Source organism: Mobula birostris, chromosome 11, assembly GCF_030028105.1.
Source record: "Mobula birostris isolate sMobBir1 chromosome 11, sMobBir1.hap1, whole genome shotgun sequence".
NCBI classification, from domain to species: Eukaryota; Metazoa; Chordata; class Chondrichthyes; order Myliobatiformes; family Myliobatidae; genus Mobula; species Mobula birostris.
Genome location: NC_092380.1, coordinates 90,876,316 through 90,904,303, shown reverse-complemented (window position 1 = coordinate 90,904,303; position 27,988 = coordinate 90,876,316). Strand labels below are relative to the sequence as shown.

General features: G+C 41.1%; 1 protein-coding gene across 5 annotated transcripts in view; it reads right to left on the bottom strand.

The window, feature by feature from the left end:
* Window positions 1-597: 597 nt before the first annotated feature.
* The window catches only part of bbox1 (butyrobetaine (gamma), 2-oxoglutarate dioxygenase (gamma-butyrobetaine hydroxylase) 1), a 207,157-nt gene continuing 179,766 nt past the window's right edge, over window positions 598-27,988 (bottom strand). For all 5 annotated transcript variants that reach the window (XM_072272701.1, XM_072272703.1, XM_072272700.1 and 2 more), the window contains exons 6-8: window positions 21,318-21,514; window positions 3,824-3,990; window positions 598-1,525 (exon numbers count right to left, since the gene is read on the bottom strand). In XM_072272701.1, coding sequence (XP_072128802.1) covers window positions 1,365-1,525; window positions 3,824-3,990; window positions 21,318-21,514 — 525 coding nt within the window. In that variant the 3' untranslated portion in view covers window positions 598-1,364. The remainder of the gene's footprint in view (window positions 1,526-3,823; window positions 3,991-21,317; window positions 21,515-27,988) is intronic.

The following is a 27,988-nucleotide window of genomic DNA, read 5'->3' as shown; positions in this document are numbered from 1 at the left end:
CCGAAGGGCCTGTAATGTGCTGTACTATTCTATGTTAAGCTATAAATTTGACTTCTATGGTGGGTTTCGAATAGAACTGTTTTTCAAGAGGATTGTACTGCATATTGTTATTTGCTATAAGTGATTTGCTTTGCTAATTTTAATCGACACTGTCTTGACATTTCTTCAGACTGAATTGTTGAATTTTTGTTATGATCTTTTTTACATTTATAGACTATTACCACAATGCAAACAATATTTTCAAAGCTAATAGATATATTTTAATTTATATTGCTCTTTCGTTACATAATGTCCTAAATCACTTCCCCAATGAAACCCTCTATACTTAAACAAATTACTAAAATGCATAGTAGGGGAATTAAAGGTTATGGAGAAAAGGCAGGTAGGTGGAGATGAGTCCATGGCCAGATCAGCCATGATCTCATGGAATGGCGGGGCAGGCTCGACAGGCCAGATGGCCCACTCCTCCTCCTATTTCTTATGTTCTTATGTTATTATGTTAATGCTCTCATTTCTTGAAGCAAGTTATTGTGAAGTACTTTGACCATACTGTTTGTAATATGAAATTTTAAAGAAATTATCAGTGATATACAGAAATAATAATGATAATGACTTTATTTATACAGCACCTTTCATACATTAGGATGCAGGCTCAAATAATTTTACATAGATTGTAAAGACAAATCAATATAGTTATAAAAATAAGAAAATGAAAAATCACAAACATTAGGGAGGAAACGTCGACTCAGACTATAAGAGGCCTGCGTCGGGCATTTTCATGCCTTACAAGGTACAGATTGGAAGTCTGTGTGGGGCACCACTCCTTGCACAGACACTAGAGCAATGTGTGGTTAAGTGATTTGCTCAAGGACACAAACACGCTGCCACAGCTGAGGCTCAAACTAGCGACCTTCAGATCACTAGACGAATGCCTTAACCACTTGGTTAATATACCAAATTATATAAATGTAATCAACATCAATAGGTATTAAGTAATCCAATAAGTATACCAAATTAAAAAGTAGGTTTTTAGAGGTGTTTTGAAATGTTCCACAGTACAAGCCTGGCATATCTCAGTCGGTAGAGTATTCCAGATTTTTGGTGCATAAGAGCAAAAGGCCACATCACCAGTTCTTATAGGTTTGGCTCCCGAAACACTAAGCAAACCAGTATTCGTGGATCTAAAATTATGACTAGGGATGTAGGGGAAAGGCACTCCAATCTATATGGAGGAGCTAGATTATTCAGAACCTTACATACAACTAAGAGCATTTAAAAATTGATCCTAATGGACAAAGGCAGCCAGTGTAATAATTTATAAACTGATCAATAGGCAGACTACCAAAATCTTCATTTTTAAGTATTTATATGTTACCATACAGTGCCTGCTTCAGGCAACGGAGCCGTGATAGAACTTCATCCCAATCCAGGTATGCTCCTTCCAGTTGGCGATAATGACCATCAGTAGAGTGATAACCTCGTCGGCCATGCAGTACTCTCCAGTTATCAAAGGTTAGAATATCCCCTGGAATTAAATAAAACCAAATATTTTTTAATGTATTTTCATTAAGTACGATTCCATATATCAGATTCTGCCCTTCATCTATTCAAATTGTGTAAATGAACATTCCTTTCATGTCCACGCACGGTATCTTGATTGTCCTTTGCAGAAGTGCTTGACAAAAACAAAAAAGAAATAAATGTTGTGGGAGAGAATAAAGCTAATAGCAATACTATTTTGTTAATGCTTTAGGATTAAATAGTTTTAGACAGAGGGGAAGTGACCAGAGTATTGTATTAAAAAACTATGATGAAAGGGTAATGGAAATGGTTGTGCTATTTCAGTTAAGGTACAAAGTAGGAATTATGAAAAGTAAATGATAGTATAGTTTCCATTAATTCATAGCATCCAAGGTATAAGTGACGTAACATAAAATGAGAAGCAGCAGGATGTTAATAAATATGAGAGTATCAACAACATGGATATAAAATGTAAATGCAATCTTAGCATTCATTTTGAGAGGACTAGAATATAAAAGCAAGGATGTAATACTGAGGCTTTATTGGTCAGACTGCACTTAGAGTATTATGAGCAATTTTGGGCCTCTTGTCTAAGAAAGGATGTGCTGGCATTGGAGAGGGCCTGCAGAAGGTTCAGAAGAATGATCCTGGGAATGGAAGGGTTAATGTATGACAAGCATTTGATGGCTTTGGGGCTGTACTCACTGGAGTTTAGAAGAATGAGTGGGGGGGAATCTCATTGAAACCTACCGAATATTGAAAGGCCAAGAAAGTGAATGTGGAGAAGCAGTTTCCTATAATGGGGGAGTCTAGGACCAGAGGGCACAGCATCAGAGCAGAAGGACATCCCTTTACAACAGAGATGAGAAGGAATTTCTTTAGCCAGAGGGTGGGTAAATTTGTAGAATTCATTGCCACAGATGGCTGTGCTGGGCACATCATTGTGTGTACTTAAAGTGGAGGTTGACAGGTTCTTGATTAGTAAAGGCGTTAAATGTTACGGGGAGAAGGCAGGAGAATGGGGTTGACAGCGATAATGAATGAGCCATGATAGAATGGCAGAGCAGAGTTAATAGGTTGAATACCCTAATTTTCCTCCTATGTCTTATGGTCTTGGGGTGTATGGGGTGTCCCAGGGGGTGGGTGTGCCACCTCTGGTGAAGGGGGCTAGTCATGTCCATTCCAGGGCAGCTCACTCACCTTTGGTGCCCACCAGACTCAGCTCTCACCTGTGGCTCCAACTAGCTGTTTGCATGTGACAGCAGCCACACCCCGATACACTGCTTTGCCAGGCAGGCTAGACCAGTTGAGAGTAAGCCAGCAGCCTCATACCCCGGTGAGATCGGGACATGCCTGTCCCAGCATGTAAAGCCAGCTCTGGCAAACTGGGCAGATGGGATCTACAGTGAGATCCAATGTCTAGGAAGGTGATATTGCAACACCCATTGGAGAGTGAAGAGCATGACAAGGCACAGAACATGTCATGATCATTCACTACAACTACGGAAGGCTCCAGTTTGTCGCTTGTTTGTACCACTGAACCCGGACTTCTGAAGTTGCGAATGGTTAAATGCCCCAATGCATTGGCTTTTCCACTTCCTGCACAGATTTCCTGTCATCAGCAGACAAGATGGGCAACCATGACTTATGGTGTTAAAATAAAACAGTTACAAGAAACTAAGTAGAAGAGGTTCAAACACACAATATTTTGAAAGAGTGAAATATATGTTTTCTAAAACTTGCTCCACACACCTGCGCCAAAGATGGCTTGTACCATTCAGGGCTGGATAATTACAGTATACCTAAGGAGAGTGTGACCGAGCTAGGTGCTTTTTTAAAAAAAAATCATTGTGAATAATGTTCATATTATGAGAGACCTCAATAAAGATAAAGAGAAGGGACCTATTCCTCTAGCAGAGAAGTCAGCAAGTGAAGAGGAACTGATTCAAGTTTAGTTGTCGAAGGTTTAGGGGAATTTTGAGAAAAAGCTATTTCAGTCAATAACTGATTCAAAACTTCACTGGCTGAAATAGAGACAAAAATGCCCTGTTTTATAAAAGTACTCATCTAAGTTTTTGTACAGCCATATCTACCAGAACTCTGGACAAAGCAGTGTAAGCATACTGTAAGTTACACAAATCAATGAAATTTATTTCTCTTTTTTGTCAGGTTTCCAAGCAAATGGGGAGACCCTGTGATTGGAGACTTGCTGCAAGATTTAAAAAAGTGGATTGTTAAAGATAAGTGCATTTTAGTATTTACAGTACAAGGCTTTTCTGATACCATCAGTAGTGTTACTTACCTGGCTCCATTTTGAAGGTGACCAAGTTTTCTGGCTTGTACATGAGAAGTACATAGTTCTTGAGAGCAGCGAGGAATGGCTGTACCTGTTCTGCAGGCAAATTGAGGACTGAGTCCCGCGTAGCATTGTTATAATTAATCTGAGCAACATTTCCATCATGGTCCAAGCTGCATAGAAGGAGAAAGACTTCTTAAAAATTGTATTAGAATGTCTTTAAATAAAATAATTTTTGCTTTAGCTGCTCAAAAAAAAAACTTCCAAAAGGTTCACAACCTTGTTGTGGTATGGAGCCTTGCATGCCTCAGTGACCCAGAGTGCTATGCTGGCTGGAGTCAGGGCTTTATGCTTTGACTCTTGGTAGGGTCACCCATTGCAAACAGGTCAAAGGGTAGAGACCAGACTAAGAGTGGTCCACAGCACTCTTCCAGGTTTGGGGCTTCAGCTCAGGGCTAACAACCCTCACTAATCAAACGATACCGTTACAGAAACAACAATGTGTGCAATGGTGTACATGGCCAAGTTCAGACACAGATGGAGGACCTTCGCCAGCAGGCATAATGGGCAGTAAGTAAGTAAGTCTGTAAAATAAAACCTTGGCGTCCATTGGAATTATTAGAAGTAAACTATGGTATTATTTTGTCCAATTGTACATATTTATGATCAAATATAATTTGGAGACACAACTATATTTGTCATGACAAATTTAACATCAGTGTTTACTGGTAATTGCATGATGATACATGAAACCTAAGACTGAATGTTTAAAAGATGCTTTAATCTTGATGAGGCAGCAAATATATTTCTCAACAAATAGCTTTCAAATATTTTGCCGGGCCACTAAATTCCATCCTTTTTGTCTCGGGAATGAAATTCTACTGTCAATCTCCTTTCATCTGCTTTTCCGCTATTTTAATCTCTAAGGCCACATCTGCCTTCAATAGGCTTTTATTATTTTTAAGACTGTCTCTGTTCTTGTAACCTTCACCACCTTTGTTGCGATTTGTTGCTGCACAAAACACCTTTCACCTGTTATTGCTTCCTCAAGTCAGAGTAAGAAAGTGGGGGGAGAGGAGGAAGAAATACAAGTAGTAGTTGATAGGGTGATAGGTGAAACTGGGAAGGGCTGGAGAAGTGGGAATCTGATAGGAGAGGCCAGAGGCCATGGAAGAAAGACAAGGCGGAAGAACACCAAAGGGAGGTGATAGGCACGTAAGGAGATAAGGTGAGAAATGGAAATAGGAGTGAGGAATGGTGGTGATGGTGGGTGGGTACTGCAAGTTCCTCTCCTATCAGATTCCCTCTTCTCCAGCCCTTTATCTCTTTCACCAATTGATTTCCCTGCTCTTTAATTCACCCCTTCCCCTCTCCCAGTTTCACCTATCACCTACTACTTTATATTTCTTCCTCACCTCCCCCCACCTTCTTACTGTGACTTCTCATCCTTTTCCTCCAGTCCTGATAAAGGGTCTCGGCCCAAAATCTTGACTGTTTACTCTTTTCCATGTTGCCTGGCCTGCTGAGTTCCTCCAGCATTTTGTGTGTGTTGCTTGGATTTCGAGCATCAGCAGACTTTCTTTTGTTTGTGACTGAAAAATAATATTCCTGTTATTATTGATAACTCTGGGCCTATACTCGTTGGAGTTTGGAATAATAGAGGGGAAACGTTTAAGTCCATTGAATATTGAAAGGCCTGGATAAAGTGGACATGGAGAAGATGTTTTCTATATTGGGCTATCTAGAACCAGAGGGCATATTTTCAGAATACAAGGACATCCCTTTAGAGTAGAGATGAGGAGGAATTTGTTTAAACTGAAGGTGATGAATCTGTGGAATTCATTGCCACAGAGAGCTACGAGGCCAATTCATTGGATATATTTAAAATGGAGCTTGATAGCTTCTTGATTACTAAAGGCATCAAATGTTACAAGGAGGCAGCTGAATGGGGTTGAGAGGGATAAAAATCAGCTATGACGGAGTGTAGGAGCAGAATGGATGGGCCAAATGGCCTGATTCTGTTCCAATGTCTTATTATCCTTGGAGTTTAATTCCAATAGTCTTGTATCATGGTGTACTTCTCAAAATAACACATATAAATGCTGGAGGAACTCAGCAGATCAGGCAGCATCTATGGAAAGGAATAAAGCGTTGTCATTTCAGGCCAAGACCTTTCATCAGGTCTCATCCCAAAACGTTGATTCTTTATCCTTTTGTATGTGTGCTGCCTGACCTGAGAGGTCCTCAGTCACTTTGTGTGGGTTGCTCAAGGTTGTCAGCATTTGCAGAATCTCTTGTATCTCTGATATGAAGTGTGCCAGACCTCTCAGTAGGTTATGGGGCCAAACTGGACATTGTACCTGTAACTCATCAAACGTGTTCAATGACAATAAACTCAACTTGGTTTGATGTGCGGAAATTTGGGTTGGACTGACCAGTACCTTCCCTGCTTTTGTGTTACTAGTATGTATGTCTGGGTGCCTGAAAAGCTCTCACTTAGTTAGGTCCAGTCCAATGATATAAAACCAGGTACTATTTTCTGACAGCATAAAGCAAACAGCTTGAAAGCTGGTCAGCAGGGGGGAAAATACACCTGAGACATGTTGTGGGTAGTCATTAAGATGTGGGGCCTGTTATGAATATTGTATGTGTTCACTTGGATAGTTAATTAACACTGAATCAGTGCAGATGTTCTGCGAAAATCCTGGATCTTTACAAAATGTTATTTGAAAACAAAAATTAGGGCAGGAATGTGCAGATCATTCAGGGAAAAAAGAAAACTTGATCCAGGGATATGACTATTGACTTGGCAACAGCATTAACAAATGCATGACTAACAAAAATAGTGTTGCCATGGTAACAGGAGCACAAAATGCATTTTGAAGGCAGCAAAAGCTTTTCACTTAATGGGATGTGCACCTGAGTTTGACAGCCCCCGTGCACATTTACAGCTGGGAGAGACGGTTCAACTATTTAACAGTCCAATGTAAGTTACATATTAATCAAAATTACAAAGAGCACCAAACAGTATCTGAGTAATTCTACTTCTTGTTTGGGATGTCACGTAGCATGACCCCAGATCGAGAGGTGTTGCACTTAAAACTCACGCGCCTTTGTCCATAGAGGGGGCATGTACCCAGGGGGAGTGCATGCCTTGGTGAATGATTTGATGATGTGTTGCAGTTCTGAGTATGCATAAATGGAAGTGTTCCTTGCATAATTGCAGAGGTTTTGGTGACTTTGTTTCAGGAGTGTGGGTGATGAAATGCTGAACAGTTTCCCATCAGTTCGGAAGATTAGCCCCAGTCCCTGTAGAAAATTTGTTGGAAAAATGCAGAAAGGAAATTTAGGAATTACTGGGACAAAGATGCAGCCTTGTTTAACACTAGTCTTCAGTGAGGTTGGTTCTATTGGAGACTTGCTCTGGCTTGCATTCGTAGAGGTATTTAAGTCTTCTCTGGTCAACCAAATTTTAGGAGATGTTGTATTGTCACTACAAGGTGACTGAGTCCAAGTGTAGCTTTCCTTTTGTAAATGTTGCACAGTGAAGATCATATTCACTGTTTCTCTTTGTAGATGGAATCAACACTGAGACAGACAGGAGCTACTCTTTGGATGAGTGCTCAGATTGTAGAGGAAGACCCTGGCAGTGGATCCCTGTGGTAGAAGGTAGTGAACCTTCTCTGCAGCTACTATTGTCATACTGACACCCCATACAGGGGTGTATGGGGTGTCAGGGAGGGGTAGCACCTTTGGTGGGGGAACATGTTGCATCCTTTTCAAGGCAGTTAGTCCACCTTTGGTCCCCACCTGGCACTCAGCTCTCACCTGTGGCTCCCCATAGCTGTTTACATGTGACAGCGGCCACACCCCGGGGCAGCAGCTTCAACAAGCCGGCTAAACTAGGTGAGGGTGGCCGACGGGTCTCAAACCCTCGTTGAGATAGGGAGATGTCTATCCCAGCATGTGAAGACCGATTCCAGTAGATTGAGTGGACGAGACCAATGGAAGGTCCAACGGTCAAGAAGGCGGTCTCTGCAAGCATCGTGTAACGTATACAGCAGGACAAGACACAGAAGACATCCTAGTCATCCACTGAGCCTAGTCCCATCTCCAGCTGTCTCAACTCTATCTTGCCACTGGATCCAGCTGGGAATTGGGAGGAGAGAGTGAGGCTGACGCTGCACAACTCTCCCTCACTTAAATCCAAATCACGCGCTAGTCTCGACATCATCATAATGGTGTCAAGGTCCTCATCGACGTTGACGATGGACGAACACAGCATCTCTAAGAACCCCTCTCACCAAATGTGGTCAACGAGACTGTGGATTCCTGACTTGTTGCTACTGAGTTTTGGGAATTCAGGGCATTACCATCTGCTCCTTTGTTATTTTTGAGTTTAGGCAGGGCATTCTTGACAACTTGTTGATCAAGCTGGTAGTGGGACTGGCTTGAGTATTTGGTGTGGATGCAATCCAGAGCAACAGTTGAGAAGCCTTTTGAAGTATTCTTTCCAGTGGCTATTGACTGCCCCTGATGAGTTCATATCTTTTGTCTCCTTTTGGAAATGTATTTTCCAAGATAGGAGCACAAGTCTTCCTTGGTCTCATCAGAAATTTCATGGTTGCAGCTGTGTACTCATGACCTTATTGTGTGCGGCCACTCTGTTAGAGTGAGGTGCGGAGTTACTAAGTTGTTTGTTAATTCTTTAGGGGCAGTTGATAAGTTGCTGGATAAGTTCATTTATCTTTGTCACTTCTTAATTTCCCTTCAATATTCTTGTTGAACTTGACCATGTCCCTTACTCTTTGTGACCCAATGTACGTAACTTCAGACTTGGTACTTTGAGGCATTTTTGGCTCCTTGGTAATAAGGTCAGAGCATTAACCTCTTGTACCGTGAAAGGGCATGGGTTTTAACTGTAAGTACAAGGCACAATAAAATGGTAGCAACCAGGCCAGACGTGAAATAAACTTTTCAAAGCACTACTATGTAATCAACATTATTTATCCTAACATTCTCTCCAATAAGTGGCAATGAGATTGGTGATATTTGTAATAATACAGTTTATCAGTAGATGGCAGCACCTCTGAATCCTTGAAGTTCCACAATAGTTGATGATGGATATTGTTACCAAGCAACTATGGAGAAGTTGTTTAATACAGAATATTATGTGAGGAATACACAATAAGTAATCCGCAGAGCTCACTCTTCAAGCCAATGAGATGCTTCCCTATAGACTGGCACTAAACTTTCAGCATGGCAGTTCAGGCTGGGTAGACAGGTGGATCTACCACTCTAATTGTGGGGAAGTTAGTCCTGTTGCAATATTTTGGCTGGTTAAACTCCAGTAGCACCCACAGACACTTTCGAGGGCCGTGGACTTATGGAATTCGTTGCCACATACAGCTGTGGAGGCCCAATCATTGAGGCTTTTTAAGGAGGAGATTAATAGGTATCTAATTAGTCAGGATATCAAGGGATATGGGGAAAAGCCGGAAATTGTAACTAGATGGTAGAGTAGTTTACTCTCAATGGCCATTGAAATGTTGGTTATTTCAAAATTGGATCACTTGGGGTTGCAGCATGCAATAGATGTTCACACAGGTAAATCTTTCCATGTGTTTAACTCTACACATTCAGTGGCTTCTTTATTAGGTGCACTTCCTCGATAATGCAAATATCTAAACAGCCAATCCTGTGGCAGCAACTCAATGCATAAAAGCACGCAGACATCATTAAGAGGTTCATTTGTTGTTTGGGTCAAACATCAAGATGGGGAAGAAATGTGATCTAAGTGAGTTTGACTGTGGAATGCCTGTTGGTGTCAGATGGGGTAGTTTGCGTATTTCAGAAACCGCTGATCTCCTGAGATTTTTCACACACAGCAGTCTCAGAGTGGTGCAAAACAAACAACAAAAAAAAAAACCATCCAGTAAGTGGTGGTTCTGTGAATGAAAATGCCTTGTTAATGAGAGAGGCCAGAGGAGAATGTCCAGAATGGTTCAAGCTGACAGGAAGGCCACAGTAACTCAAATAACCATGTGTTACAAAAATGGTGTACAGAAGAGCAGGTCTGAATGCACAACATGTCGAACATTGAAGTGGATGGGCTACAGCAACAGAAGACCACGAACATACACCTCATGGCCATTTTATTAGGTACAGAAGGTACACAATAAACCCGGCCACTAAGTGTACTTGCTAGATTCTTAAATGTGCACCATTTTCATACAAAATGAGACCATTGTGTTAATTGCTGGATCTTACTTCAACAGCATACAAAATTCAAGCATTTTCATTTCAATGAATGTGTCGTTTGAAGTGAGTAAATCTTGGGTTTAGAACAGTCAGCTTTCACGGTGTGGTTGCATTGTTCCAAGTATAGTGGATTTTGGTTAAATGGGCCATTGGTTAATTGGGGAAGCTCCGGGACACCTCTTAAAGAAAAAATAATCAAGATAATTTCCTGGATTCCCTTTGTTCGTTTGGGACGCTATGCTACTTAATTGGGGCAGGAAACTGTTAGTCAACAATTACTTAAGTCAAATGCATGCACTTCTGAGGATGTTAGATACTACACCATGCTTAGAGTGTGCTTATGCTCAAAAAGCAGTGATTTCTGTCACTGATAATTGATGAGAAATATGTAGCAGTACAACTCAGAATAGCTTTGCTCACTGCAGTTTCAAGCATTCAGGCTTAGAGATGCCAGAAATGTCCAGCAGTGAAAAAGAAACAATTTCACTACTTCAATATGGTAGGACCTACAAAGAGTTTGGAAGTATTGATAATCATCTTGAATGTTACAATGAAAATTAAGATTTAAGGGTGCAATCGTCGAAAATTGTATGACAGCAGTCCATTATGTACACTAGGTTGTCTGTGCAGATTTTTTTTAACTTACAGCCAATCAAAAGAGCACAGAGCACGTACACTGGATGAATTCCTCCATCGATAACTATTAGGAACTATTACACAGATTTATAATGCTGTAGTAGTATTAATAGTGTTCTAATTTGTTCTGTATTTCACTTAACTACTTAATTTGTTACCTAGTTAAAGGGTAGCTTGTTTTTTTTTAATATACTTTTTTAACTACTTCCATGAAACTTCTGCTAACTCAGGCAGCTGGTTAACTCGGCCAAAATGTACTGGTCCTGATGTGTCCTGATTAACCAGAACCCACTGCATTCCATTTGTTTACAACATTAGAGTTTCTTTATATAGTTTGTCTGTTTTCAATCCTTATTATGGTAACAATTATATGGCAATTAATTTTGAAATATTCTGCCACAAGGCAATTTTTCAAACTTGGGTCAGTGGATGGGAAGCTCAATTGCCGCCAACATGTAGCTTCCCGGAATTTTGCAGCAACTCCTAAATTTTTCATACCCGTTTGACTTTGATCTCTGGCTCCTGCATAGGTGTGAATGCAAGTACAAGCTCAAGAAATAGCACTGTGCATGTTGAGAAGGTACTTCCCATCCTCTTAATGGTTTTGATCATAAGCACAGTTCTCATTCTCCTTGGGTTAGTAGGTGCAGGCGATACCTCTGCTGAGTCATTTTCACCCCCATCTTCACTTCTTTATTATCTCCTGAATCTTCTTACCAATAATGTCCCACCTATGTTCTTCTTCCTTACCTCAGCCCCTTTTCCTTAGCTCTGTACTAACTTGTTGTTAAATCGCTAACTTACTCCAGTCTGATGAAAAATAGTTGCCCTGAAACATCAACTCTTGCTTCTTCCTGATCTACTATTTCCAATGCAAGATATTCTGCAGATGCTGATAATCCAGAGTAATACACACAAAATGTTGGAGGAACTTAGCAGTGAGACCCACTCTCACTGCTCCTACTCTGTGATCGCTTGTCCTCTCTACAGATGTTTCCTGATCTGCTGAGTTTCTCCAGCGTTTTGTGTGTGTTTCCAACAACTATTTTATTTTAAACTGTTATTAGCCAAGCCACATGCTCTTCTATAGCTGTTCCTTTTCTTGCTATCCAGGGTAGGACTTCATTTTCATACTGTGAGGACTTAAGTAGACTCCATATTGCACAGGGTAAACTATAAGACAATTCTCAGAAAAAGAGCAACATTTTTGTTGAATTGATCAGTTGTGTTTTTTTTAAGAAAATATCTCTCAAGATACCTTTGTTTGTATTTGATGGATTAGTCCCTCTCATGCTAAGTCCAATGATTATATAAATACATAGCTAAGACACTTTTTAAAATAAAGGATATCACTTAATTTCACTTTTTAAAAAATCATATTCTATAAGCATGAGGTAACAATCCACTTTGAGGGTGTGTGCCAAATTGGTGATAACCTTAAAGATTTCGCATGCCATGGTAATTTTCAGCAGAGATTATCATTGATTAATGAATGAATTAATCAATTCATCAGAACTCATACATTTAAGGAAAAAGATGTTCTGTTGCTTATATGTACTCATTGTTTGAATATCAATAAAATATAAGAGACAGAATGGAAATAAATGAAGCATTTTAGAAAGCATGTTCAAAAATTATTGATATTAATCTTTTAAAAAGATCATTGAAAAGTAACTATTTCTCAGTAGTATTGTCATTGTACCTTATAACATGAGGAATGTGAAATGGCAAGTTTTGCATATTCATAAAAGTTCAAAGAAAGGAAAGTAAACACTTTGAGACTTTTGCTGCTACACTAACAATGATAAATATTTTACAGCTGGCTTATATTTGATTGTACAGACGGCCACAGTTTGAGGATAGAGGGGAAGCCTTTTAGGACCGAGATTAGGAAAAACTTCTTCACACAGAGAGTGGTGAATCTGTGGAATTCTCTGCCACAGGAAACAGTTGAGGCCAGTTCATTGGCTATATTTAAGAGGGAGTTAGATATGGCCCTTGTGGCTACGGGGGTCAGGGGGTATGGAGGGAAGGCTGGTGCGGGGTTCTGAGTTGGATGATCAGCCATGATCATAATAAATGGCGGTTCAGGCTCGAAGGGCCGAATGGCCTACTCCTGCACCTATTTTCTATGCTTCTATGTAAGTCTACTCAGACTTGACCAAGTTCGTCATTGAAAACAACGACTCACATGAATAGTCATGGCGGCTGCACGACATTCAGTATTGGCTGTTAATAAGAGTGAATATTCAATGCTCACTCACAAACAAGAGAAGTAAAAAACACAGTACTGTGCAAAATTCTTAGGCACACATATACAGCTAGGGTGCCTAAGACTTTTGCACAGTACTGTATATGTCAACATGGAGCGGAGAGCGAGTTTGGAAATCTGTCAGGGAACAAAGGATGTTGGGAATGACGAGGGTGAAGTGCCATGGGAGGGTGTGAGATGGGTGGCAGAGAAGGAGTGCCAGGGTGGGGTTGGTACGGGGACAGACACACCAAACCCTGAGATACCAGGCAAGGTCACTTGATTCTAAACAATCGGTTTATCGATCACTGCAGAAAGTCTATCCTGTGATTCCCGCTCCCTTCGCTCTTCCTTCCCCTTCTCCCAACCATGATTCCCCTCTCCCTGCCCCCTTCCCACTCTCAGTCCACAAGAGAGACCCATATAAGAATTAGCTTTATCATCACTCCCATATGTCATGACATTTTGTGCAGTAGAAGTACAGTGTAATACATGAAATTACTACAGTACTGTGCAAAAGTCTTAGGCACCTGAACTATATATACCTGTATGTGCCTAAGACTTTGGCACAGCACTGTATAAGCAGAGCAAAGGCATTGCCAACTGGCCCAATTGTTATTATACCAATACTGAAGTGTATACCATGTCTGTGAGGATTTCAAAACTTATTATCTAATTGCACGTGTTCTCGCAATTGTCTAGCTGACACCAAAGCCGTGAAAACTTCTCACTACTCTTGGGTTGTAAAAAAAATTCTCTGCTTCATTTGGCAGTAAAGATAATCATCATGCATCTTTTATTATTGGTGGTGGTTTGAAGAATTGAGGGGCAGCACTGCATGCCACATGCCAACAAAACTTTTGTCCATGCCACAGGTTTGCCACCCCTGCCTTAGATAAAAATGCTCAACCTTTTGTCTTTGGTAATGGAAATGCAAATTTTTATGGACGTTCAAAGTTAAGTCTGGGAACAGCTGAAACAAACACCCTTCTTCATAAAGCAGTTTCTTCTTGCTAACTTTGTAAGCCCAGCTATTGCAATTGGCTTCTTGATGTGTGGATATAACTTACCTCAACTGAGAGAATTTGCTAAATTAGTAAAAGGAGGGCTATTCAGCACAGAGTATACCAACACAACCCACCTGGTCAAAGGTCTTCCATATAGACACAATCTTCACTTCCTTGAGAGATCTTCACTTCACAGCTTCCAACCTTGTTATGCTTTAGGCCTGCACAGCCTGCTGCTATCATCTACCACAGATCTACAAGTATCTGTAGAGGCAAACCCATTGTTCTCAGCCTGCTCTTGTTCCAATGAACAGATTTCTTCCTACCTCAACTCCATCATTCTCCCTTGGCAAAGTTTCTTCCCACTTTCATTGAGTCAATTTGGAGACTAAAGCAGTTTCCAATTTCCTGGTCCCAGCTGGTTCATTTTCATCATTGATATACAATCCCAGAACATCTCCGTAGCACAATGGGAGAGTTTGGGGGAACTCTGTTTCTTCCAGTCAGATGTCTAACAGATTGCCCTCCACCAACACACTTCTTTTCCTAGCTGAACTTGTCCTCCAACTCCACTCACTTTTTCCAGATCAAAGGTGCAGTTTTGGTACTCGTATGGGGCCCAGACTACATCTTTAGCCTTCTGAGCTCAACATTAAGTTCTCCAACTTTGGATAATTTACTCTTTATTACAGAACCTTGTCAAAGGACTTCTGAAATTCCAAATAAACAACACTCACTGACTCTCCTTTCTCCACCCTGCTTGTTATTGTATTTCCTCAAAGAATTCCAACAGTTTTCTCAGGCAAGATTTCCCCTTAAGGAAACCATGCTGACTTCGGCCTACCTTATCAGGTGTCTCCAGGGTAAATACAAGCAGGCTTTTTCCAATGAGGTTGTGTGACACTACAATTAGAGGTCATAGGTTAAGGGTGATAGGAGAAATGATTAAGGGGAACACGAGGGGGAACTTCTTCACTCAGGGTGGTGAGAATGTGGATGAGAAATTTGGAAAGGTACATGGATGAGAGGAGTATGCAGGGCTATGCTCAGGTGCAGGTCTATGGGACTAGGCAAATTAATGATTTGGCATGGACTGCTTCTGTGTTGTAGACTCCATGACTCTAGAACCACTGAAATCAGGCTAACTGGCCTATAATTTCCTTTTATCTGGGTCCCTCTCTTCTTGAAGGGTGAGGTGACATTTGCAGTTATCTAGTCCCCTAGTGCCATTTCAGAATCCAATGATTCTTAAAAGATCGTTAATTAATGCCCCCACAATCACTTCAGCTACCTCTTTCAGAACCCTTTGGTATGGTCTGTCCGGTCAAGGTGACATCTACTTTCAGACCTTTCAGCTTCTCAAGCACCTTCTCCTTTGTAATAGCAACTACACTCGCATCTGCCTTGACACTCTTGAATTTCTGGCATACTGCTCATGTTTTCCACAGTGGACAATGATGCAAAATACATATTAAGTTCATTTGTCATTAATTTGGCCACCATCACTACCTTCCCAGCATCATTTTCCAGCAGGCCAATATCCACTCTCGCTTCTCTTTTACTCTTTATATATCTGAAAACATTTTTAGATATCCTTTTATATTATTGGCTCTTTTACCTTCATATTTGATCTTTTCTTTCATTATGGCTTTTTTAGTTGACTTTAGTTGGTTTTAAAAGCATCCCAATCCTCTACCTTCCCATTAATTTTTGCTATGTTATAAGCCCTCTTCTTTGCTTTCATATTGTCTCTGGCTTACCTTGTCAGCCATAGTTGCCTCATCCTCCCGCTTGAATACTTCATTATCTTTGGTATGTATCTATCCTGTGCCTTCTGAATTACTCCCAGAAATCCAGCCATTGCTATTCTACCACCATCCTGCTACTGTTCCAAAGAACTCCAGCCAGCTCCTGTCTCATGACTCTGTAAATCCCTATTCCCCTCTGTTAATACTGATAAATCGGACGTTAGCTTCTCCCTCTCAAACAGCAGGGTGAATTCAATCATATTATGATCACTACAACCTAATGGTTCCTTTACCTAAAGCTCCCTAATCAAATCTGGTTCATTAAGTAACACCCAATACAGAATTGCCTTTCCCCTAGTGGGCTCAGCCTCAAGTTGCTTTAAAAAAGCGTCTCGTAGGCATTCTACAAATCCCCTCTCTTCGGATCAAGCACCAACCTAATTTTCCCAATCTTCCTGCATATTGAAATCCCCATGACTATCATAACATTGCCTTTTCTATCCCCTGTTGTAATTTGTACCCCACATCCCGACTACTGTTTGGAAGTCTGTATATACTCCCTCCTCCTCTACTGTAAAGATGAAGCCACACTCAGGCTGGAGGAACAACACCTTATATTCCGTCTGGGTAACCTCCAACCTGATGGCATGAACATTGACTTCTCAAACTTCCACTAATGCCCCACCTCCCCCTCATACCCCATCCGTTATTTATTTATATACACACATTCTTTTTCTCTCTCTCCTTTTTCTCACTCTGTCCCTCTGACTGTACCCCTTGCCCATCCTCTGGGCTTCCTCCCCTCCCCCTTTTCCTTCTCCCTGGGCCTCCTGTCCCATGATCCCCTCATATCCCTTTTGCCAATCACCTGTCCAGCTCTTGGCTCCATCCCTCCCCCTCCTGTCTTCTCCTATCACTAAGGATCTCCCCTTCCCCCCTCCCACTTTTTTACTAGCTCTTCTTTCAGTTAGTCCTGATGAAGGGTCTCAGCCTGAAACGTCGACTGTACCTCTTCCTAGAGATGCTGCCTGGCCTGCTGCGTTCACCAGCAACTTTTATGTGTGTTGCTTGAAATTCCAGCATCTGCAGATTTCCTCATGTTTGCATTTATCATCCCTTCAGGGTCTTTTTAGCCTTACAGTTTCTTAACTCTGCCCACATGGATTCTACATCTTCTGATCTCATGTCACCTCAGTTTAAGGATATCACTTCATTTTTTACCAGCAGAGCAACCCCACCCTCCCTGCCGACTTGCTTGCTTGTTCTTATATTACAACGTGTATCCTTGGATGTTAAGTTCCCAACTATGTTATTCTTTCAGCCATGATTCAGTGATGCCTACAATGTTGATCTGTCAATCTCTAACTGCACAACAAGATTATTTACCTTATTCCATATACTGCATGTATTCAAATATGAAACCTTCAGTGCTGTATTCATCATCCTTTTTGCTTTTGTCCTCATCTTACACTTTATCTCTTCCCATTGACTGCAATTTTGCCCTATTATCTGCCTGTCCTTCCTCACAGTCTCACTACACACTGCATCTACTTGTATATGAGCTGTCCCATCTCAGCCCTATCACACTGATTCCCAACTCCATGCCAAACTAGCTTAAAACCTCCCCAACTGCTCTAGCAAACCTGCTTCAAGGATATTGGTCCCCCTTGGGTTCAGGTGTAACCTGTCCTTTTCATGCAGGTCACACCTTCCCCAGAAGAGATCTCAATGTTCCAGAAATCTGAAATCCTGTCCCCTGCACTAACTCCTCAGCCGCGCATGCATCTGCCAAATAATCCTATTCCTATCCTCACTGGCTTGTGGCACAGGCAGTCTCACTGCACAATGCATCTACTTGTGTACGAGCTGCCCCATCTTCAGCCCTATCACTCTGCTTCCTATCCCCATTCTTCAGGACTTAATAAACTCCTATATAGAGTCCTGATAAAGGGTCTCGGCCTGAAATATCAACTGTTTATTTCTTTGCATAGATGCTGCCTGACCTGCTGAGTTTCTCCAGCATTGTGCATGTGTTACATGTATTAAGTCGTTGAGAATAGAGGAAACATAGATCACATATGCCAGGAAAAGTGAAACAGAGAAGTGGGGTGAGAGCTATGAAACCTGTGAGGAAAAGATATTTCCTGACATAATTAAGCTCTCTACTTTGGCTTGAGGCCTACAACAGAGCAAAGCACAACATGAAGTGCAATAGCTGCAGCTTATGCTGGGCATCGTTGTATATCATAGGAGCCCAAAGATAGAGGGCAAAGTGAGAGTGCAATGGAGAATTAAAGCAACAGATAACTAGAGGCTGACCTTGTGGACTATATGACAACTTCTCCAAGGAAGAGAAGAGTATGCCGAAAGCACTGGATGCCACAGACTAGAAGGAATGCGAGTTAATTGCTGCTTATATTTCTTCCAACATTCAGCGAAAACAAGTCAACCCTTCTGTTCTAATTTTTTATTCAGTCTCTTGGGATTGAGGAGTTGCCTCCATTCCTGGTCTGTTGGTTCTGAGGTTGATAATGAGGCCATTCTTGAACTATGATTGTGGGTCCTGACTCCTCATCCAAAAAATAGTGTGGGTGGAAATTGTATATTTTTTTTATATTATGGGGTAGCTGATAACTACCAACTATAATGTGGGCTTCCCAGACGAATGTAATGAAGCAAGTACATGAGAGATGAAGATAACTAGAATAGAAGCAGACAATTTAAGAAAACATTTAATTGCGGTAGGGGGAAATATGATGCTATTAGCCAGAAACTTGGGAGCGTGAATTGGGAGCAGGTGTTCTCAAGGCAGAAATGTGGCAAATGTTTAGGGAACATTTGCATGGAGTTCTGCATAGGTATGTTTCATTGAGGCAGGAAAAGGATGGTAGGGTAAAAGAACCATGGCATACAAAGGATGTAGTAAATCTAGTTAAGAAGAAAAACTTATGAAAGGTTCAAGAAACTAGGTACTGTTAGCTCTAGAAAATGACAAGATTGCCAGGAAGGAGCTGAAGAATGAAATTATCAGAGGAGAAGGGGCCATGAGAAGGCCTTGGTGATCAGGATTAAGGAAAACCCCAAGGCATTCTACAAGTATGTGAGAAGCAAGAGGATGAGCTCTGTGAGAATAGGACCAATCAGGTGAGATAGTGGAAACGTGCATGGAGTTGGAGGAAGTTAGGGAGGTACTTAATGAATACTTTGCTTCATTATTCACTAGGGAAAAGGACGTTGGCAATTGTGGGGGTGACTTATAGTGGACTGTAATGCTTGAGCATATAGACATTAAGAAAGAGGATGTACTGGAGCTTTTCAAAAGCATTAAGTTAGGTAATTCGCCTGGTCAGAATCAGAATTATTATCGCCAGCATGAGATGTGAAATTTGTTAACTTAGCAGCAACAGATCAATGCAATACATAATCTAAGAGAGAGAGAGAGAGAGAAAAATAAATTGAAACATAATAAATAAACAAGTAAATCAATTACATATATTGAATAGATTATTTAAAAATGTGCAAAAACAGAAATACTGTATATTAAAGAAGTGAGGTAGTGTCCAAAGCTTCAAAGTCCATTTCGGAATCGGATGGCAGAGGGGAGAAGGTGTTCCTGAATCACTGAGTGTGTGTGCCTTCAGGCTTCTGTACCTCCTACCTGATGGTAATAGTGAGAAAAGTGCATGCCCTGAGTGCTGGAGGTCTTTAATAATAGATGCTGCCTTTCTGAGACACCGCTTCCTAAAGGTGTCCTGGGTACTTTGTAGGTTAGTGCCCAAGATGGAACTGACTAGATTTATAACCTACTGCAGCTTCTTTCGGTCCTGTGCAGTAGCCCCTCCATACCAGACAGTGATGCAGTCTGTTCGAATGCTCTCGACGGTACAACTAATGAAGTTTTTGAGCATATTTGTTGACATGCCAAATCGCTTCAAACTCCTAATAAAGTATAGCCACTGTCTTACCTTCTTTATGACTACATCAATATGTTGGGACCAGGTTAGATCCTCAAAGATCTTGGGCAGGTCAAGGACAGGTCATGCCTTATGTGCCTGATTGAATTCTTCGAGGATGTAACAAAACATGTTGATGAAGGTAGAGCAGTGGATGTAGTGTATATGGATTTCAGTATGGTCCCCCATGCAAGTCTCATTCAGAAAGTAAGGAGGCATAGGATCCAAGGAGACCTTGCTTTGTGGATCCAGAATTGACTTGCCCACAGAATGCAAAGGATGGCTATAGATGGTTCATATTCTGCACAGAGGTTGGTGACCAGTGGTGTTCGGCAGGGATCTGTTCTATGACCCCTCCTATTTGTGATTTTAATAAATGACATGGATGAGGAAATAGAAGGGTGGGTTAATAAGTTTGCTGATGACACAAAAGTTGGGGTGTTGTGGATAGTCTGGAAGGTTGTCAGAGGTTACAGCAAGACATCGATAGGATGCAGAACTAGGCTGAGAAGTGGCAGATGGAGTTCAACCCAGTTAAGTGTGAAGTGGTTCAGTTTGGTAGGTCAAATTTAAAGACAATATAGTATTAATGGTAAGAGTCTTGGCAGTGTGAAGGATCAGAGAGATCTTAGGACATTCAAAGCTGCTGTGCAGGTTGACAGTGTTGTTAAAGAGGCGTATGGTTTGTTGGCTTTCATCAGCCATGGGATTGAGTTCAAGAGTCGTGAGATAATGTTTCAGCTATATAAGACCTTGGTCAGACCCCACTTGGAGTACTGTGTTCATTTCTGGTCACATCACTACAGGAAAGGATGTGGATACTATAGAGAGAGTGCAGAGGAGATTTACAAGGATGGTGCCTAGATTGGAAAGCGTGCCTTATGAGAATAGGTTGAGTGAACTTGGCCTTTTCTCCTTGGAGCGATGAAGGAAGAGAGGTGACCTGATAGAGGAGTACAAGATGATGAGAGGCATTGATCGTGTGGATACTCAGAGGCTTTTCCCCATGGCTGAAATGGAGGGGGCATAGTTTTAAGGCGCTTGGAAATAGGTACAGGGGAGATGTCAGTGGTAAGTTCTTAACACAGAGAGTGGTGGGTGTGTGGAATGCACTACCAGCCACGGTGGTAGAGGCAGATACAATAGGGTATTTTAAGAGACTCTTAGACAGGTACACAGAGCTTAGGAAAACAGAGGGCTATGCAGTAGGGAAATTCTAGACAGTTTCTAGAGTATAGAGTAAGTTACATGGTCAGCACAACATTGTGGGCCCAAGGGCCTGTAATGTACTGTAGATTTTTAAATTCTATAAAGAGTACAACTGTGAAATGCTTCAGTACCCAAGGAACCATTCACGAGCCTGCCTGTGCTGCGGGGGACAGGATTAATTTAATGCATTGCATTTGGTAAACAGGCTTTAAACTAAATGAAAGGAGGGAGATACAGGAAATGTTCTTCCACTTAATAAAATGACAGGTCACAATTGTAGTCACCAACATAAGAAACTGATGCCAATTTGGCAGTGAACTGGCTGAAGGGTGAAAGCCAAGTGATTTTCTAGGACATAACATTTGCCTTAAAAAAAAACACTGGTTCACTAGAGATACTGATTAAATTATTTCACCCATTTGTTTTTGTACTTACTCAATAATTCTGTGCTTAGACTGAAGAGAGAAATCACAGTAATCTACCCCAATGTCCATAAAGTCAACAAAAGCAGAGGTAAGGATTTTGAAAGCCTCAGGATTCAGTCGTCTAAGTTGATTGGCAACATGGAATCCATCTACAATCACTGTTTCACCTCCAGCAACTGCCTTTTTTATGCAGTGAAGGAACTGGACCTAGGCCAAAACAGAAGGGCATGATAACTGTCACAGACTGCTTAAGGCACATCTTACTAATGCTGCAGCTTATGCAGGTGGTTGTAATTTTATCGTACATTATTTTTACAAGTTCTCTGTAGTCAATGGACAAATTACTTCCAAAATGTACAATTAAGATTATTTTAATAATTTATATGTAAATTTCTACAAAACAACAGATTACCAAATATCTAGAAAAACAAACTGATGTCTTTGCCTGAGACACAAGAGAGTGCAGGTTCTGGAATCTAGAGTAACAGACAGTCTGTAAGGACAGAGAGTCAAGCAGCAGCTCGAGAGGAAAAGGAATTGCTGATGTTTCGGCTTGAAACCATGCATGAGGACTGAGAGGAGAGAAGGGAGCTGGTGGAGGGGTGAAGATGTAGGGGCAGGTTGAACTAGAATAGGGTACAATTGGGAGATGGAGATGGAGATGGAGACAAACAAAGAGATGCAGATGGATCAAGCTAGGGGAGGGGAGAGTGAAGGTGGATACAGCTTCTGGAATGTGATTAGCAGGAACACATGTTACCAGAGATGCAAAAATAAAATATCCTAACGTCATTACCCAAAATCATAAAGTGCACATTTTTGAATAGGTTGCCATAGATTCCTTCCATCTTACCTCCAAGAATATCAGTGACTTTCTGAAAAAAACACTACACTCCTAGTCACATAGCTCACAACTACCATAGTGTCTTTATTAGCCTCACAGCCAGCTAGTTTCAAAGGCACAAATACAAATTCTTCAAAGTTGAAAATAAACGTATTATCAAAGTACATATATGCCACCATAAACTACCCAAGATTCATTTCCATGCAGCTATTCACAGTACATACAAAGAAACACAATAGAATCAATGAAGAAACACACACAGCAAAGATGGGCAAAACAACCAATGTGCAAGTACAATAAGAGAGAAAAAAAACAATAAATATCAATAACATGAGTTGTAGAGTCCTTGAAAGTGAGTCAATAGGATGTTCAATCCCTTCAGTGTTGGGATGGGTGAATCTGTTCCCCTCTGGTTCAAGAGCCTGATGGTTGAAGGGAAATAACTGTTTCTAAACCCGGTGATGTGAATGCTGAGGCTCCTGTACTTCCCTCCTGATGGCAGCAGTGAGAAGAGAGCATGGCCCGGGCAGTGGGGGTCGTTGAGGATGGATGATGCTTTCCTGTGACAATGCTCATGGTGCTAGGTAAACACAAAGTACTCTGCAGATGCTGGGGTCAAAACAACACTCACAACACACTGGAGGAACTCAGCAGGTCGTCAACGTTTCGGGTCCTGACGAAGGGTTCCGGCCCAAAACATTGACTGATCATTTCCACGGATGCTGCCCGACCCTGCTGAGTTCCTCCAGTGTGTTGTGAGTGTTCCTTGTGCTAGTTGGTGGGTGGGGCTTTACCCGAGATGGACTGGGCTGTATCCATTACTTTTTGTAGATTTTTTTTTCATTTGGGGAATTGGTGTTTCCATACCAGGCCATGATGTAACCAGTTGATATATTCTCCACCATGCATCTATAGACGTTTGTCAAAGTTTTAAATGACATGCCGATTCTTCACAAACTTCTAAGAATATAGAGACAGTGCTGCAAATTCTTTGTCAGATTCAGAACCAAGTTTAATATCACTGGCATGTGTCATGAAATTTGTTGTTCTATGGCAGCAGTACATTTTAATACAAAATAAAAACTGTAAATTACAGTAAGTATATATATATATATAAAGTTAAATTAAATAGGTAGTGAAAAAAGAGAAAAGAATAGTGAGGTAGTGTTCATGGTTCAATGTCCATTCAGAAATCTGATGACAGAGGAGAGGAATGGCCTACTCCTGCACCTATTTTCTATGTCTCTATGTTTCTATACCTGAATCATTGTGTGTGTGCCTTCAGGCTCCTGTATTTCCTCCCTGACGGTACAACTGAGAAGAGGGCATGTCCTGGGTGAGGGCACGTCCTATATGATGGAGGCGGCCTTTTTGAGGCATCGCTCCCTGAAGATGTCTTGGATGCTGGAGAGGCTAGTGCCCATGAGGAGCTGACCGAATTCACAACTTTCCGCAGTTTCTTTGAATCCTGTGCAGCAGTGATCTCAAACCAGAGATGCTTTGTAATGGCAGTTATGCACCGACTCAGGACAGATCCTCTGAAGTGATAATGCCATGGAATTGAACGTTGCTGACCCTCTCCACTTCTGGTCCCCTGATGAGGACTGGCTCATGGACCTCCGATTTCCTCCTCCTGTAGCCAATAATCAGCTGTTTGGTTTTGCTGACGTTGACTGAGAGGCTGTTCTTGTGGCATCATTCAATCTCTCTGCTAACACGCTGATTCATCACTCCTTTGATTGGACCAACAACAGCGATGTCGACAACAAACCTAAGTATTACTTTGAAGCTGTACTTTGCCTCACCACCATATGTATAAAGCGAGTAGAGCAGGGGCTAAGCACACAGCCTTATTCTGTGTAAAACCTGATTGCTTTTCTGATATGCACTGCATCACCTGTATGACTTTCAAACTTATGGCCAGAAAAGGAGAAGGAATACAAACATAATTTAGTCATTGACGAATGGAATCCAGCAAGGGTCAGAGCAAGCACTAATAGTTTGCAATGTACTATATTACAGTACTATGCAGAAGTCTTTAGCACATATACGTAGCTAGAGTGCCTAAGACCTTTACACAGTACTGTAGTAATTTTATGTATTGCACTGTACTGCTGCCACAAAAATAAAATCATGACACATATGAGTGATGATAAACCTGATTCTGATACGGGTCTCTATTGTGGACTGAAAGTGGGAAAGGGAGAGGGAGAGGGGAATCATGGTTGGGAAAAGGGGAAGGGAGAGAGGGAATGAATGGGAAGCATCAGAGAGATATTCTGTGATGATCAATAATTCAATTGTTTGGAATCAGATGACCCTGTCTGATGTCTCAGGGTTGGGTGTGTCTGTACCTGTGCCACACCTGCCCCTGGCACTCCTTCTCTGCCACCTGTCCCACACTCCTCCATGTGGGGCTCCATCTTTTGCTTCAGCAGATTTACAAATGCGGTCTCCACTCCATTCATCACATTTTGTACATATTCTATGTAGATGGTACATTAATGCTAATAATGTTACCATAGTAGCCCAAGGGATTACCATGACAGAATTGCAGTTGTTACTTATTACTGACAGGCAAATAGCAACTACAGCTGAGCGTCAATAAATCATGATCATCACATTTCCATCAACAAAAAAGGCCAAAATGAACAGTGACACAAGAGATTCTGTAGATACTGGAAATCGTGTGTGAGTCACACAAAATGCTGAAGGAACTCAACAGGTCAGGCAGCAACTATGGAGGGAAATGAACAGTTGACCTATCGGACTGAGCCTCCTCACCAGGAAAGGATGGATCCTGATGAGGTGGCTCGGTCTAAAATATCAACTGTTCATTTCCCTCCATAGATGCTGCTTGACCTACTGAATTACTTCAGCAATTTGTGTTTGACGGCCAAAATAAACACCATGGATTTAGGAATGGGGCATCATTTTCTTTTCTGAGAATTATAATAGACTGCTTGCTAACAAATTCACTTCACATTCAGAAAATCACTAATGAATTTAGATTTGCTTCAAGGTACCCCACTAGCACTAGTGGTTCTGAATTCGATGTATGAGAACAAACACTGTTGCCAATGGATGTGCCTGCAGAATATTGTGCTCCCATCTCGGCCAGACATTGTTACTCTAATCAATGTGGCTCGTATATAACAGTATGTTGACATACAACAAATTGTACAGCTTACCCATGTCCTAATGTACTTAGGCATTAAACTAAGAAGCATGTGAGATTTCAATACGGTTACTAGCAACAAAATAAAGTAAATGACTCAAAACATCAACTGCTAAGAGAGGCTCCAAGGTATCTCAGCCATTTGTAAGTCACACGAGGTACACTCAGATCTACAAAGTTCACTAAAATCATCGTATTCACCATTAATAATTAACAATACAGAGACTGAGTGCTACTTAAAGAACAATCCGTGCATCATCTTTCTCCAAATGAGGACATTTATACATAAGACATTGGATGAGAATTTGGCCATATACTCGTCTGCTTTGCCATTTGATCATGGCTGATTTATTTACCCAGTCAACCCCATTATCCTGTTTTCTTCCCGTAACCTTTGACACCCTTACTAATCAAAAATGTAACAACCTCCGCTTTAAATGTACCCAATGTCATGACTTCCACAGCTGTCTGTGGCAACGAATTCCAGATTCACTACCCTCAGGCTAAAGAAATCGCTCCTCACTACTCAGTAGGTTTCCATGAGCTCCCCTTCATTCTTCTAAGCTCCAGTGAGTACAAGCCCAGAGATGTCAAAAACTCCTCATATGTTAACCCTTTCAACCCCAGGATCATTTCTGTAAACCTCCTCTGGACCTTCAATACCAGAACATCCTTTCTTAGAAAAGAGACACTAATTAAACTGCTCACAGTACTCCAAATGTGGTTTGACCAATGCCTTATAAAGCCTCAGCATTAAAACTTTGATACCAGTCCTCTTGAAATGAAAGCTAACATTGTATTTGCCTTTGCCTTCCTTACTACAAGTGGATCCATCTGTGGTAAAGAAAGCAAAGGCAAATGCATGTTCTATCTTCAAATGCAGAAGCATACCCCTTAAAATCAAATATTAGTAAGGTATCAAGTACATAACAAATTTCACCAGAGACTTCTCCTGTCTTTATATTCTGTCAAAATTTTGAGCTTCACCACAAAAGAAAGTATTCATATCAAGGTCTTGAACAACATCCAACCATGGGTTTCTTAGCTACAGAATGGGCTGAGGAGTTGGAACTATTTGCCATAGAGAAATGGAGAGGAAATGACTGAGTAGTTTCATAATTTCCAGCTGGTCAAGTTAGTCTTGAGATTACTTAATTTCCTCAAGAGATTTGAGAATATTTTTCTTAAAATTTAATCACAAATTCTTTATCCTATAGAGTTCCACATTTTACAAATGCCAGTGGATTTTATCACAATGGTAATCATGAATAATGCTGGCTTTATTAAATCTTCAAGAAAAACAAAGATTTTGGTTACTGGTAATGTTTTGATAATTGTAAGAAGAAAATTACTTTCAGTTATGCAAAAGATGGGCATTTAGTTGCTGGCACAGAAGCAAGCTTTGAGCACAGGGGAAATAGGATACATTTATGAAAATGAATTGAAATTTGAATCTTTTACACATTCAAAGTGTATTATTGAGCACTCCTCCCCAACCATGTTCCATATAATATCTGTCCAGTAAGTGGAATTAAATTATAACCTCTTACAAATCAATGGTATTTTTTTGGATTTGATATTGATTCAGTTACATTTTATGTATTTCTTCCATCTGAAGGAAAACTGATTTTTAAGCTCTCTATACAATTTCAAGCCCATAAAAATCTGATTTATCAATTATTTAAAATATTTCAAACTGTAGTGCGCAAATATTGGCTTGTTAGGCATAGTTATTTCAATGGTCCTCCTTGGGTGGCAATGAGCTAAGTAAATATATTTAATTTATTTCAATACAAAGCTTATATATGAAAAGGAGACAACTGTTACCATAGACTGGTGTTTTTTTCCATTATTCAGATTTCTCTTTTGTAGTCCTAACAAGTTTAAAGCTTCATTCACAAACACTGGAGAAACTCAGCAAGTCAGGCAGCATCTATGGAGGGGAATAAGCAGTCAACGTTTTGGGCCAAGACCCTTCATGAGGACTGGAAAGAAACGGGGTAGAAGCCAGAAATAGAAAGTGAGGGAGTGGAAGGAGTACAAACTAGTAGGTGATAGGTGAGACCAGGTGAGGGGGATAATGGGTGGATGGAGGAGGGGATTTTGTAAGTCGCTTGGAGTGTATAGGTGGAAGAAGTAAGGGGCTGAAGATGGAATCGAAAAGAAGAGGACAGTGGACCATGGAAGAAAGGAAAAGAGGAGTTAGCAATGAGCAACCCCATACAGACTGGGGAACTACTTTGTTGAGCACCTTCGTTCCATCTGCTGCAAAAGGCGGGATTTCCGGTAGCCGCCCTTTTCAGTTCGATTTTCCATTCCCCTCCTGACATGTCTGTCCAAGGCCTCCTCTACTGCCACAATGAAGCCAAATTCAAGTTGGAGGAGCAACACCTCATAGTCCGTTCAACCTGTCAGCAGAAACATCGGATTTTCTAACTTCTGGTAGTTATTTCCCCCCTCCCCTTCTCTCTTTAGCTACTCCCCATTCTGGTTACCTTCTCACTCCTTCTCTTCTCCTCACCTGCCTATCACTTCCCTCTGGGTCCCCTCTTCCCTCCCTTTATACTACAGCCTACTGTCCTCTCATTTTCGATCCCTTTGTCTTAAGCCCTTTTCCTCTTCCACCTATCTCCTCCCAAGCTGTCACTTCATCCCTCTC